The 13,088-nt window shown below is 37.8% G+C and overlaps 1 protein-coding gene across 12 annotated transcripts in view; it reads left to right on the top strand.

Annotated features, from left to right (window-relative positions):
* The window catches only part of PPFIA1 (PTPRF interacting protein alpha 1), a 53,675-nt gene that overhangs the window by 23,618 nt on the left and 16,969 nt on the right, over nt 1–13,088 (top strand). For 5 of the 12 annotated variants that reach the window (XM_015631372.3, XM_015631373.3, XM_015631370.3 and 2 more), the window contains exons 7-21: nt 153–374; nt 1,077–1,223; nt 1,749–1,883; nt 2,466–2,540; nt 2,963–3,046; nt 3,550–3,681; nt 5,024–5,086; nt 6,093–6,172; nt 6,411–6,543; nt 7,305–7,528; nt 7,686–7,917; nt 10,381–10,410; nt 11,132–11,283; nt 11,872–12,044; nt 12,158–12,251. In XM_015631372.3, coding sequence (XP_015486858.1) covers nt 153–374; nt 1,077–1,223; nt 1,749–1,883; nt 2,466–2,540; nt 2,963–3,046; nt 3,550–3,681; nt 5,024–5,086; nt 6,093–6,172; nt 6,411–6,543; nt 7,305–7,528; nt 7,686–7,917; nt 10,381–10,410; nt 11,132–11,283; nt 11,872–12,044; nt 12,158–12,251 — 1,976 coding nt within the window. The remainder of the gene's footprint in view (nt 1–152; nt 375–1,076; nt 1,224–1,748; nt 1,884–2,465; nt 2,541–2,962; nt 3,047–3,549; nt 3,682–5,023; nt 5,087–6,092; nt 6,173–6,410; nt 6,544–7,304; nt 7,529–7,685; nt 7,918–10,380; nt 10,411–11,131; nt 11,284–11,871; nt 12,045–12,157; nt 12,252–13,088) is intronic. The other 7 variants (XM_015631380.3, XM_015631381.3, XM_015631374.3 and 4 more) reach the window with 4 other exon arrangements.

Raw genomic sequence — 13,088 nt, 5'->3', positions numbered from 1 at the left:
TCATCTAACTAAAAAGTCTTAGTTATCAAAATTTCAGCTTTTGCAGTCTATCCAATAATAAAATTATCTTTGGGGAGGGATGTTTACAGGTGAATAACAATTTGGTTTTTATTTGCATCATGCTAATGCGCATTTTTTTCCCTATTTAATAGAGATCCTCTGATGGTTCATTATGCCATGATGAAAACCTTGCTAAAGTGATTGAACTCCAAGACATCATAGATAAGCAAAACAAAGAGCAGACACAAATGAAAGAACGCCTCACTGCTTTGTCCAGCAGAGTAACAGAGCTGGAAGAAGATCTAGACACAGCAAGGAAAGACTTAATAAAATCTGAAGAAATGAACACAAAGTTACAGAGGGATGTACGAGAGGTGAGGAAGGAACTGTCAGGATTTGGGAAGTCAAAAATGCCATTATTTTATGAAATTTTAGTCTCCCTCTTGCTCAGTTGAATCTTTGTTTTTGGAAGTCTTTGGTTTGATAGATGAGAAGAAAATGGTTTTTTAGGACATGATGGGCATCTGTTTTTGTTTAAAAGACCAGTCACTTAAGAAAATTTGTCTTTAAGAGAAATCTTTGATTAACTAGATATTTCATTAATAGACTGGAGATTTAGCATTGCCAACTTCAGCTTATTCTGGAAGAGATGCTTGATCTTGTCATACATGCTCAGCTCATTACTCATGCTTCCCGTTTTAAAAGATGCACTTGGTTGAGGAATCCCTTTAATTTCAGTGGTGTGGTTGACAGTTCCTGTCACTGTTGAATCCCTAATCTCCAGGGTCCCGCATATCCTTATTAGATAGAAAGGGAGCTTAGTTAAATCCCAGAACACTCTCTGACCATCCCCAGTAAACCAATATTTGCTGTGTGTGCACTATTGGAAAGGAAAGTAGCAGATCTGTGGTGTAAGGTAATAAAGGCCAGTGGTTTTTAATCATTCATTGTTTTAAAAAGCCATTTCTTTCTACTTCATTTTCTACAGAGAAAAATAACCTAATTTTAAAAAATTTTTCTTTGATCACTGAATAATTATTTCTCACATTCTGGCTTCTGTCCTGTGTCTTGCCCAGACTCTGGCCCAGAAGGAGGACATGGAGGAGAGAATCACCACTCTGGAGAAACGCTACCTCGCTGCACAACGTGAAGCTACATCCGTGCATGACCTCAATGATAAACTTGAAAATGAAATTGCCACTAAAGACTCCATGCACCGACAGGTTGTGGTTTCAAATGAGATGAAGTACATTTTGCTCAGCATAAAGCTAATAGAGATAATTAATGCTCATGCTCTGCTGAAGCACTTCTAGGAAGATAAATATCAGCTGTAATGTGCTGTTATTAGTGATTGTTTTTCAGGAGCTGGAGTTGATCATTGTAGAGATTTTTACCCAGGGAATAAAAATGAGACATCTTTACTGGGAAGGGGAAATGATTTTGAGAAATTTAGTGCACTTCATTTTGGGGCAGCAGGGATGTTATCCCTATTGTGGATTTTTAAGTTGCTGTATGTGTATTCAAGCAGCTTTAGTTTTGTGGGTGAGAATTACTCATTCTGAGCTAAACTTTTAAGATTTGCATAGTGTGTAATGATTTTTACAGGCTATTGCCTTAGTGAGAAGGTTTGACAGGTGCTTGACATGAAATAGTCCAACTTACTAAGCCAGAAATGGTTGTTTAGCCAACCACTGTCTAACCAATCACTTCTTTAACCCTCAACTCTTGCTGGTCATAACCCTGTGCAGAGTGAAGATAAGAACAGGCAACTGCAAGAGCGACTGGAACTGGCTGAGCAAAAGCTGCAGCAGACCCTGAGAAAAGCTGAGACTTTGCCAGAGGTGGAGGCTGAGCTGGCACAGAGAGTTGCAGCACTTACAAAGGTGAGGTGGTGGCACAGTGTCCTCCAGACTCCCTCCTCCATTGGTGTCCCACTGCAGGAAATTTGTTCCTAGTGTTGGTTTGCTTACATTTGTTTTTCTACAAATAATTCAGAAAATGTTTATTTCCTACTTTTTTCCATTCATCTTTTTGGAGACACCTTTTTTTTCTTTTAAAAAAATCTCTTTTTTTAGTTTCTGCTCTTTGGAACTCAAACGAGTTTTCTGCTAACTCTTCTACATCATAAAAGTATCTCTCTGAATTACTATTTTGGTGCTTTTTATTAAAATTATTCAATAATAGGCATAAAGTCTTCTAAACATGAACTTCTGAAAGGGAAACCTAAATTTCTTCCACTGCTAGTTAAGTGAAGCAAATGGGGAGTAAGGGAAGTTGTGGTACTACCAAATATCAAGATTTTTAGAGGGCTGCAAATGGTGTAATGAAATCTGAAGAATTATATTTAGTTAACTACAAACGAGCCTTTTCAAGGCATGTTTTCTTTCATTTGTGCATGTTTTCTTTCAAAGCCTTAGTTTTATTTCTTTCCCTGTTATCTTTCCTGTCCCTAACTGGCTCTGTAGTCTGAACTTTTGTCTCCTGGGAGCTCTGCTGCTAAAGATGCTAAAGTTTTGGAACTTGCCACCAAGCTTAGGAAGGTAGAATTTGTATCTTAGTCCTTGTCTCTGCTTGCTGCTTTTTGCTTTGCCATGATTACTAATATAGGGTCCCATTGTCCAGGCTAGTGAGGAGGAGCTGGAAGTGCACTCAGTCTCTAATTTTATTTATTTTTTGGTTTTGTTTCTGGGGGATATGAATGAACTTTGCTGTTGCAAGCTTGTTTGCAAGTAGTAGTTGATTCATGGTACTTAGAAGTGAGAGGTTTCATCATTTTGCAACTTCCCATCTGAACTTTTGCAAGGTCCTTTTGGTGACAAAAAAGCATCTGTTCTGCATTGTCCTTTACCATAAATGGCAGTTGTGCGAAGCATGTTAGAAATGTTCCTGTGCCTCGGTGTTTCTGTGCTTTTGAAGCCTAAAAAAACCCACCCAAATTCTAATTTTGCTCTCAAATTGACAGGCTGAGGAGAGACATGGCAATATCGAGGAGCGACTGAGACAGATGGAGGCACAGCTTGAAGAGAAGAATCAAGAACTGCAAAGGGTACTGCACTTCATTTTGACAAAGACAAAATGCTGAAAGAAAGAACCTAATCCTCTTTATTTCTCAGCTTTAAAATAAAACCAGAGTTTAGGCTGGCTGATAGTGAGTCACTGTGCTGTGGCTAACCTTAAATCTCAAGGAAAATGTGCTTGCTGAAAGTGTTCAGTGAAAGTCTGAAGAAACTTGCTGAATTAAATGACTGTGGAAAAATTGGTTTCTGGGTTATAAATAATGGAATTGATTCTGAATTGTTCTTTTAAAAATGTTTCTAATGTAGGCTTAGATTTTTAAACTTCTGATCTTGGATCACATGTTAAAGACTGAAGTGTCCCTTAGATTTTCTTTACAGAACACTGGAGGAACATGTAGTGTTCCCCTGTGGAAAAGTACTGCTATTAAAGAAAATGCACTTAGATTAAAGAAAGCTTGCTGCCTTCTTGACCTGGAAATTATTAAAGATATTGCAAATCTGAAGTTTTTTCAGTAGTTTCTTTGTATCTCAGGCTAGACAGAGAGAGAAGATGAATGAAGAGCATAATAAACGTTTGTCAGAAACTGTTGATAAGCTCCTATCTGAATCCAATGAAAGGCTCCAACTTCATCTCAAGGAGAGGATGGCTGCCCTGGAAGATAAGGTAACAAGTCACATTCCAGTAATGAGTGTGTAATTCTGTAATGATTTGTGCCTTTTGCAATGTGTCTGTAACTTCAGCAAATAAACACAAAACCCTTATTAATAAGTAGTTGCTGCTAAGCCTCCTTTTTAGTGTGGATTTTGAAAATATACTTCTAAAATAATTTTTGAGGTTGTCCTTGGCGCTGCACTGTGGTGTTGAGGAGGCAGCTTTTAAGAAGCTTTATCCTTTTTTCACTTGACTGGTGCAGATGGCATAAATAGTAATACAGGAAGCCTAAAGCACTGGAACTTTGAACCTTTCCAGTTGAGTTTCCTTTGTTTCCCACTGCTTTTAGCTGTACCAGTTTCCCTGAGTCATTGTGGGATTCCTGCAATTTGCTTTTCTTCTCAGGTGATTCATTTTGAGACTCGTCATATGAGTGTAAATGGGCTGTTCCTGCATTGTCAGTGCACATCTTGGAGCTTTCTCCTGCACTTGGTTCATCTCTCCTAACACACCTTTTACTCCTTTCTTCCCTTCTGCTTGTGGATCTAGGTCCTTATGGATTGTTCTTCCATGCACATCTTGAGGTTAGGTCCCTTACTGTGCATCCATCAAAGCAATGTCTTCTGAAGTGGGGCTTTGTTTGATGCTGACTTTGAATGGCTTGGTCTTGGATTAAAATATATTTGGTTTCTTTTACTAGAGGGTGAAATGACCATCTGGGGAAATGTTTGAGGAAAAGCAATAAAATGCTTTGGAACACATACGGTGTTTCCAGACTCCTCCTGAATGTTTGCTTCCTCTTGCATTCAAGCATAATGCTTGAATAGGTGGTGTCTGAGGGTTGACCCTGACTCTCTCTTATCTTCCAAACCATAACTACATTTGCAAATAATGAGGAGAATCTACTTGTCCTTTACTGTAGTTAACAGCTTCTAGAACAATGTTCTTGTTGAGGCTTCCAGCTCATTCTTTCATGCTAAGTTGGGAAGAAACATACAGGTAACATTTTGAGACTTTGTTCTGATCACGTGGTCTTTCTTGAATTACTTTGAATTATTGCATAATTTTCCCTTTTTTTACTAGTTAGACTGTCAAATGGAGCTTTAAAAGGCTGCTGCTATTAAAGATTTATGGAACTAGTACTATTACTAAATTCATTAGTTAGAGGGCTGTATACCTGGAAGGATAAATCTTCAACTATAATCAAAGTGAAATGATGGAAGCAATCAAAGATCTTTAATTTAAGATGTATTTGTGTAAGGTTGATTGCATTTTTTTTTGATACTCATTATGGTTATGGTTTTAAAAGTGTAAAACTAATGAGTGACTGAAGTTGTGGTGCCTTTAATTTCAGAATTCACTTCTTCGAGAAATTGAAAATGCAAAGAAACAAATAGAAGAACTTCAGCATGAAAAGGTAGACTCTGCATTTCTGAAATATTATCTTGGGACTTAGTTGCTGCATTGCTACATAGCAGGAACAGATTTTAATTCCCCATGAAACTTAACATTTCCTGCTCTGTTTAAGAGAAAGGAGCTGTTATTGCTTATTTTATGGTATTGTGTGCCACAGTTTTAGGAGTATTTTAGAGGTAATTCATAACCTTTTAGTCCAAGACTTAACACTCTTTTGAATATGTGAAGTGCCTGGATGTGTTGGCAATTGGCCAAAGTTTGGAGACATGTAGAATTTTCATAATGTTGTACCTGTGACCTTGAACAGCAAAACCAAATGAGAAATACTTTTAATGTTGGGCATTTTTCCATAAGGTTTTCTCAAAGCATTGAATATCACAAAATGCTTCTGCAACTGCTAACATTTTTTTTAAGTTTTAAGGACTGGGGAGCAGAGGGAGGAATATTTATTAGATTTGGCTGCTCCTTTGCAATAGCAGCTGCCTGGTCTTCTGCTTGTCCTGGAAATGAAGAGGTCCCTCCTTACAGATGTTCATTATCAGCCACTTTTTATTTTATTTAGGCTTTTGTTGTTTCCTTATTTATTTTATTTCTCTGCTGTTAAATTCAGAGTTTCTAGAGCATGTAAAAATGTCCATGTTAAAAGCAAATGCTTTGAGATCCTTTTATGCAGAGAGCTTGAACAAATCTTCTTGTTCCTTATCATCAGTTAATTATAATAAACTTAGTAGCATGTGAACTAATAGCTGTTTTAAAAATACATGTTGTTATTACTGGAGTGAGTGTAGAGATGCAACACAATTATTCTGGGATGCCCTTTGGTGACAGTGCTATACTGTGTGTAGCAAAAACAATATTTAAATAGTTAAAGGGTTTAGCTTAAAATCTGTTATTTCCAAGTTTCAGAGAAATGAGGTTAAAAAAACCTAAATGTTAGTTTATAAATTTGTATTTGATATTATTTTTTTAAAAAAGCATATTATGTGTTTTTTCTATTGTTTTTCTAGGATCAACTTGTATTAAATGTGGATGCATTAAGGGCTGAAAATGACCAAGTGAGGCTCAGAGCCACATCACTTCATCATAGGTACCAGCAGTAGTTTCATGTTTTCCTATTTCCTTTAAAGTCAATACGCTAAATACAATTTTGTATATTAGAAACAAAAATACTTTAGTCATAGCTATAATATTCATTTTTATAGATCATATAAAATAATTTTTATGCTGCTTAAAAACAACTGGCAGTGGTGGGACAAGAGGAATCCTTTGGTTGACTTAGTTTCTTTCTCCCTGTGTAAGGATGAAATGTTTGTTTTGTGTTGCAGCAGACCAGATTTCAGATTCCCTGTGCCACCCTCCTCTGTGGGGGACACTCACACAGACTCCTACAGCACCTCCTCTGTGCTGAGGCGGCCCCAGAAGGGGCGTCTGGCTGCTCTCAGGGACGAGCCTTCAAAGGTAAGGAGGGAAAATACAAATAACACTGTGACAGCAAAACAGAGGGATTTGTTCAGTACATGAGGCAAATCACATGCAGGAGGTTTTAGAATTGGGAGGACCTGGTAATAAACTCCTGGATTTTATAGATCATGTGTTACCAAATCATGAACAGCTGCTGGTCCTTTTAATTGTTATCAAATAGTTGCAAGATTATGGTTTGGAACTCCAAATTTGTTTTGTTGGGGTTTATTTTTAGGTTTTGGGTGGTTTTTTTTTTTTGTTTGTTTTTTCTTTTTTGTTGTTCTGTTTTTGAATTATTTATTAATGTAATCTTTTTTTTAAAAAAAAGCCTGTAAAGTGCAGCTTGAAGCAGTCCTACTTTTGTGTCTGTGCTCTAATCTAACATGTTGCTGTTCTGCAATCAATTTCCCTTTCCTTTCAGGACGCATGAGTACTCATTAAATAAAACTGATTCCATAGTTCCCATGGAATTGATAGCAAAATTCTACTGTAATTAAAAACATGTATAGTCAAAATATGTGGTGTTATAATTGGTTCAATGAGCCTGTTCTGCATCTTGCAGTTAAATGAAATTTAAGGTTTCCCATACTATAGCTTTTTTTTTTTTTTTTACATTTCTCTAAACATTGCTGTCTTGATGGATGCATTCAGCATGTAAGAGGACTTATACAAATTACTTTGAACATCTTGATAGGCAGTAGAGATGTCATGTTTTTCCCATTTGAGCTTGGATTTATTAATTTAATGGATTCTTGTAGGTTCAGACCCTGAATGAGCAGGATTGGGAGCGGGCCCAGCAGGCCAGTGTTTTGGCAAATGTGGCACAAGCATTTGAGAGTGATGTGGATGTGTCTGATGTGGAGGATGACAGGGAGACCATTTTCAGCTCAGTTGATCTGCTGTCACCAAGTGGTCAGGCTGATGCTCAGACTTTGGCCATAATGCTGCAGGAACAGTTGGATGCAATCAACAAAGAGATCAGGTACGGCCTGTCTGCCGTGGAGCTTTTGATAAAAATATGTTGGAAAATGGTAATTTTTCCATGTTTTTTGCCTAAGTGCTGCTTGTTTCAATGGCTAATTTTGTTTGCATGGTCCTTGTTGGAATGTCACGTTCCTCTGATCCTCTTTTTCCCTCAGACTGATCCAGGAGGAGAAGGAGAACACGGAGCAGCGCGCGGAGGAGATTGAGAGCCGTGTGGGCAGCGGCAGCCTGGAGGCGCACGCCCGGTTCCGCTCGCTGGGCTCCATCCCCCCCGCCTACGGTGGGGCCCTGGCCGGCTCCTCCCCGCCCGGCAGCGGCCGCTCCACACCCCGGCGCATCCCACACAGCCCGGCCAGGGAAGTGGACAGGCTGGGCATCATGACATTGGTGGGTATCCACTGCCTGCAGTTTCCTTGGGAGAGCGTTCCTTTTCTCTAGGAAATGGGTTGCCCCTTCCTCTCCTGCTTACTCAGCTGTATTTTTCCTTTCTCTAGGTTTTTCTACTGCTTCCTTTCAACTTCTATAAAAAGTGTAAGATACATAATGATTAGGAAAAACGTTCAGAGCTCAAGTCTATTATTTGGTCAACATCTCATGCCTAAGTATTTATTCCTTCTGTTGTTATGGTCTGTCTTCAGACTCCTCTTTCTAGAAGAAATAATGTTTTCTTTTCAACCACTTTCTCCTTCTGCTTTAAACTTTATTTTTAGCAGTCCACTATTCCACTAAACACTCAGCTAAAAAGTTACTTGCATATTAATCTTGAAGACTGGGACAGTATCACTGCTGTTTGAATATTAATGAGTGCTAGTGTTCTGTTTTAGGCAATTAAAGCCTAAAGATAAGTAAAAGAAGTATCTGTTAGACCTAGTAGGTGATAAAGTAGTTTAGTCTTTGGAATTCAGTGAGCAGAGAAAGATGGTTTCCTTCTTTTGACATTCCTATTACTGCTGAGGAAGATGAATCCTTCTAGGAGCTGTTTTATGCATACAAAACATATCTGTAAAATTAAGATACAAATTTCCCCCTTTCTTATTTTTACATAAATTTAAGTAAAATGAACAGTTAAAACCAAGTATTTCAGCTAAGTAATTTTGCTGTTTTTTAAAAATTAATGTGTACATACCAAAAAGCCTATTATTTTTATAAAAGGGAATAATTTTGCCTTCTTTGAATTAAAATAAAAACCATTATACTAGCTCTAGCTATATATCCAGGGTCAAGCAGTCGTCTTCTTAAAAACAGCTATCAAAATTCAGATTATGGAGTGTTCTATCTTCTATTTCACAATAATTAGTTAAGCTAAAGATGCATGCAGAAAACTGTATACAAATTTAAGTAGCTCTTTCCCCCAAAACTAGATCGGGGAACATGTCTTGTCGGAAATCCAATGTATCAGAAAAAATGTGAACTGTAATTAAGTTCACTTCAGATCTAATAGTGCATTTAGATCCTAACAGAGGTCACTTGATGTGGTGTTTGCAGTTGTTTGATGGGTTTTGTACCTGGCAACTGATTCATGAAAGCTTGAAATCAAGAATTAGAGAACAAGAGCTTTCTAGAAACTTTAGGAAGAGCTGTCATGAATTATTAGACTGAGTTCTGCTGTGTCTTCCAATGTTTTAATAGAGAGTTGCATTAGTTTTTGATCATGTAGGCAAATTAGCTTAATGCCAGTGGTTATGCAGCTCGGTCAGATGAAATCCCCTCATGATTAAAAAGCATCAACATGATAAATGGTGAAGCCTACAGCTCTCTTGAGCAGTCCTTGTGGGCAGTTCATTCCATGTGGTGAACAATTTTCATTTTTATGCTCATCAGATTTAATGGATGAAAGATCCAGTAATGGCAAAATGAGTCTGCAGTGCTTTGTCAAGAACTTGAGCAGGGACTAGATCATCTTTAAAGGTCCCTTCTATAATTCACTGAACTTATGATTCATTCATGTAGTACTCTACAGTCAGATTGAACAAAACTTTCCATATTAATGCTGCAAAATTTACATGTATTCTAAATCAAAAACTATTAAAAGTTATCCTTTGTGGGAGGGAAACTACATCTCTCCCCCCTGTCCCACTTCAAAGGGGACCAACTTTATTTTTGGCTATAGCCATTTTAAATAATGAGAGCTATTAAACAAATTATCTAAATTTAACTTTTGTCAGCATCAGTCTGAATAAGCTGTGTGTGTAAGTCTTGTTCTCTTCAGTGGCAGAGGTGAGCACTCCCTGGGGAGTGAGGTACAGTGGAGGAAGGATAAAATAAAAGCGGTGGTGAATTCCTGCTCAAACATTCCAGTACTTGAAAGCTGTAAAAAGAACAGAATCCTGTTACTGTATAGAAATGAGCTATTGTTGGCAGTCTGACATTACTTAAGTCTTGGCTGCTTTTTGTGGAGTGTAGGAAACAGCTGCAGGAATCCCTGGGTTGTGAGGAGGGACAGATTATTTATTAAGGCTGCTGTGGCTGATCTGGAGGTTCAAGGCAGGTCCTCACCTTTTCAAAGTGACACCTTGCACTCCCACGCACTTTATTGGGTTTTTTTTTGATGCACATATTTTGTGCTAATTTGCCAATGGTCCCAGTACATTCAAACATCTCTGGTACTTTGGTAGATAACCAACTCTAAGTGTTTATTTTTTTGTTTCCTTTTTCTCACTTGAGAGATGCATTTAAGTAATCTGTGATTTAAGGAGTACTTCATACCCAGTAACTCTCTGTGCCATTGTTGTAATTGTTGTTTATATTCTCCCTAAGATATTTTGTCTGTACTAGTTGTCTCAGGTCTGTGCTACAGTTTACAATAAATACAGCTTTTCCAAATTTCTTTTCTTTGCATGCATCTGTCAGCCTAGTGATTTAAGGAAACACCGTAGAAAGGTAATAATCTTTAGTTTATTTCATGGTGTGCCCCTTCATCTCCCTCCGTCCCCAAACTCATTAGTGGATAACAGGAGCATAAAGCATTTGCAGGGTAGCTCTGTAGTAAGATTATGGTTTATCATTTTAGCCTAAGTGTGGGTTTGTTTTGTGGATTTTTGTGTTTGTTTGCCTGTTTTTGCTGGTGTGGAGGACTGTTGTGCTGCTTTGTTTGCAACCACTGCTTTGCAGTCTTCGTGCTTCAGTATTAATTTTAAAAGCTGTCAGTGTACACACAAATAAGTTGTTCTTTCTTTACTCAAACTTTGGTAGCACACAGGTGTGTAGAAACTGACTTCGCAGAGTCAATGATCTTGCTAATAATTCTTTCCACAGGTCTCTAGTTGTTTTGTCTTTGCACTTCCTTAAACTGGGGACAGGTATATTCATTTTATGGTGCTGAAGGCATTACTTTAGTTCTTATAGATAGCCCTATAAATGAATAAAAGATAAGTGCTAATTTATTATTTTAGTAGCTAGCACTGAATTTAGTAGTTTGTCACCAAAGGTAACAAGAAATTCAGAAAGGAATCAAGCAAAAAACAGGCAACTGCAGAATGGTAAGGGCAAGAGTAATCCTTTAACACTGAAATAAGATTTTTCCTTTCACTATTTTGTGTAGTGTTGGTATTGCCTTTGTGTTTTTGTATTGTCCCTGAACTTTTCCTTCCTTTTCCATCAGTCTCCAGCTTCCAGGGAAGAGGTACGAGATGACAAAACCACCATAAAATGTGAGACATCACCACCTTCATCACCTCGGTCTTTGCGTCTGGACAGAGTCCAGAAAGGAGCTCTGCACACAGTGAGCCACGAAGATATCAGGGACATTAGGAAGTAAGTAGCTGGAAATCACTCAGAACTACCAGGAATTTAGTGTTCCACAGCATCAGAATAAAACCCCAAACTGTAGAGCTGTTCAGCCTGTAGGACTTTAGTCTGAGTGTTAAAGTGTTTCTCAAAAGTCAGGAGTGTGAACACATGAATGGGTGACTGTGTTTCATAAACATTAGGAATGTAAATTCTGCTAATGCTTAAGAATGGCTTCATGGGAATTCTTTTGGTACTCAAAGTCTGCATTAAGTTTGCTCCATGCTTGGGATATGAAAAATGTAACTCTTAACTCTTTAAGATGTAATTTAGCTATAAATTGAGAAATAACTCACAAAATTGCCATCACTTTGATTGACAGATGCTCTTTTCAAAGTACCTAAGTGTCTGAGATGGATTCCACTCAAGTATTTCAAACTCTGTCTGCCCCTTTTTGTCAGGAGCTTGTGCCTTCAACATTTTGTAACTCATAAGAGCTGAACTTGAATGTCATTAGTGAGTTCTGAACTTAGATTAACTTGCACAGAACCCTGAAGTTGTCTCTAGTGCATTTGCTGTACATGGGCTCCTCTATGACTCTCTTTTTTGGTACAGTTCAACAGGTTCACAAGATGGGCAAACAAGTAATCCTAGTAGCAGTAACAGCAGCCAAGATTCCCTTCACAAAGCCCCCAAAAAAAAGGGAATCAAATCCTCTATTGGCCGCCTGTTTGGCAAGAAGGAAAAGGGACGACCTGGACAAGGAAGCAAGGAATCTCTAGGACAAGGTTGGTTTGCTTTTTCTTACACAGTGAGAGAGATGGCCTTGGGGGTTTGGTTCTGATCAGTAATACTACAAAGGATAAAATTGAGAGTGACTTGAGTTTGGTGTTTTTTGTAGGTGGCATGGGAGAAGCAGATGGTTCCTCTCAGGATGCATTAGGTCTCAGCAAACTTGGAGGTCAGGCAGAGAAAAACAGGAAAATGCAGAAGAAGTAAGTTATCAAACATTTTTAATCCTGTGTTATTCATGTATTGCTTTGTTTTAAAATGCTGTGGTTTTATTTTTTGTTTGGTTTTGGAGTGTTTTTTCCTAATATGGTGTTATGGCTAAGAAGCATCTGTAAATTTATTTTTTTTACTATTTTTCCAGAACATTAATAGCAGCATAGGTCATGGTAAGTTTGAAAAGAATTTAAGCAGAAAACTTACAGTTGGTCTACTGTAATAAAGAAATTTGGAGATAGAAGTGGACTCTCAACCAGATTCTCCCTAAATTATTATATTTCATACCTGCTTTGGGAATTATTAAATATAATAAATTAAAAGTACCTTTAATTCAAATGGCAAATTTCCCAAAGTTGCCCTTAGCTGTTCTTTGCTCCAGAGTGTGGAGGAATTGACAGAAGGGAAGCATGAGAAAACTGTGCAGACATCCCTGTGTATAGCTATCCCTGTTTCGTTTCTCCATCCCTTTGTGTTACAGCTGCTGGCAGCTTCTCTCTTCACTAATTTTTTCACTTCTGTTTAAATCTTTTTCCTTGCAGCATATATCCCTGGTTTCTTTATTTTTTATTTTTTTTTAATCAATTGTGACTGTTTCTTTTTTTATGGCATTTTGTATGCAGTCATGAGAATTTTTTTGATCTGTCCCAGAAAATCTTTAGTTTACTGCTCACCTTTGGAGTGTCTGTTTACATGCTTTGTTGTTTCCAGACTTGGAACAGATGAAGCAAAGGCTAATCATAGGTGAAAAACAAGATACTGCTACTGGTGGAAATCTTGACTTGATGCTTATATGATAATACAGGAAACACTCATATTTATATAAG

The sequence above is a fragment of the Parus major genome, chromosome 5, assembly GCF_001522545.3.
Source record: "Parus major isolate Abel chromosome 5, Parus_major1.1, whole genome shotgun sequence".
Lineage (NCBI taxonomy): Eukaryota > Metazoa > Chordata > Aves > Passeriformes > Paridae > Parus > Parus major.
This window is presented reverse-complemented; position numbering and strand designations above follow the sequence as displayed.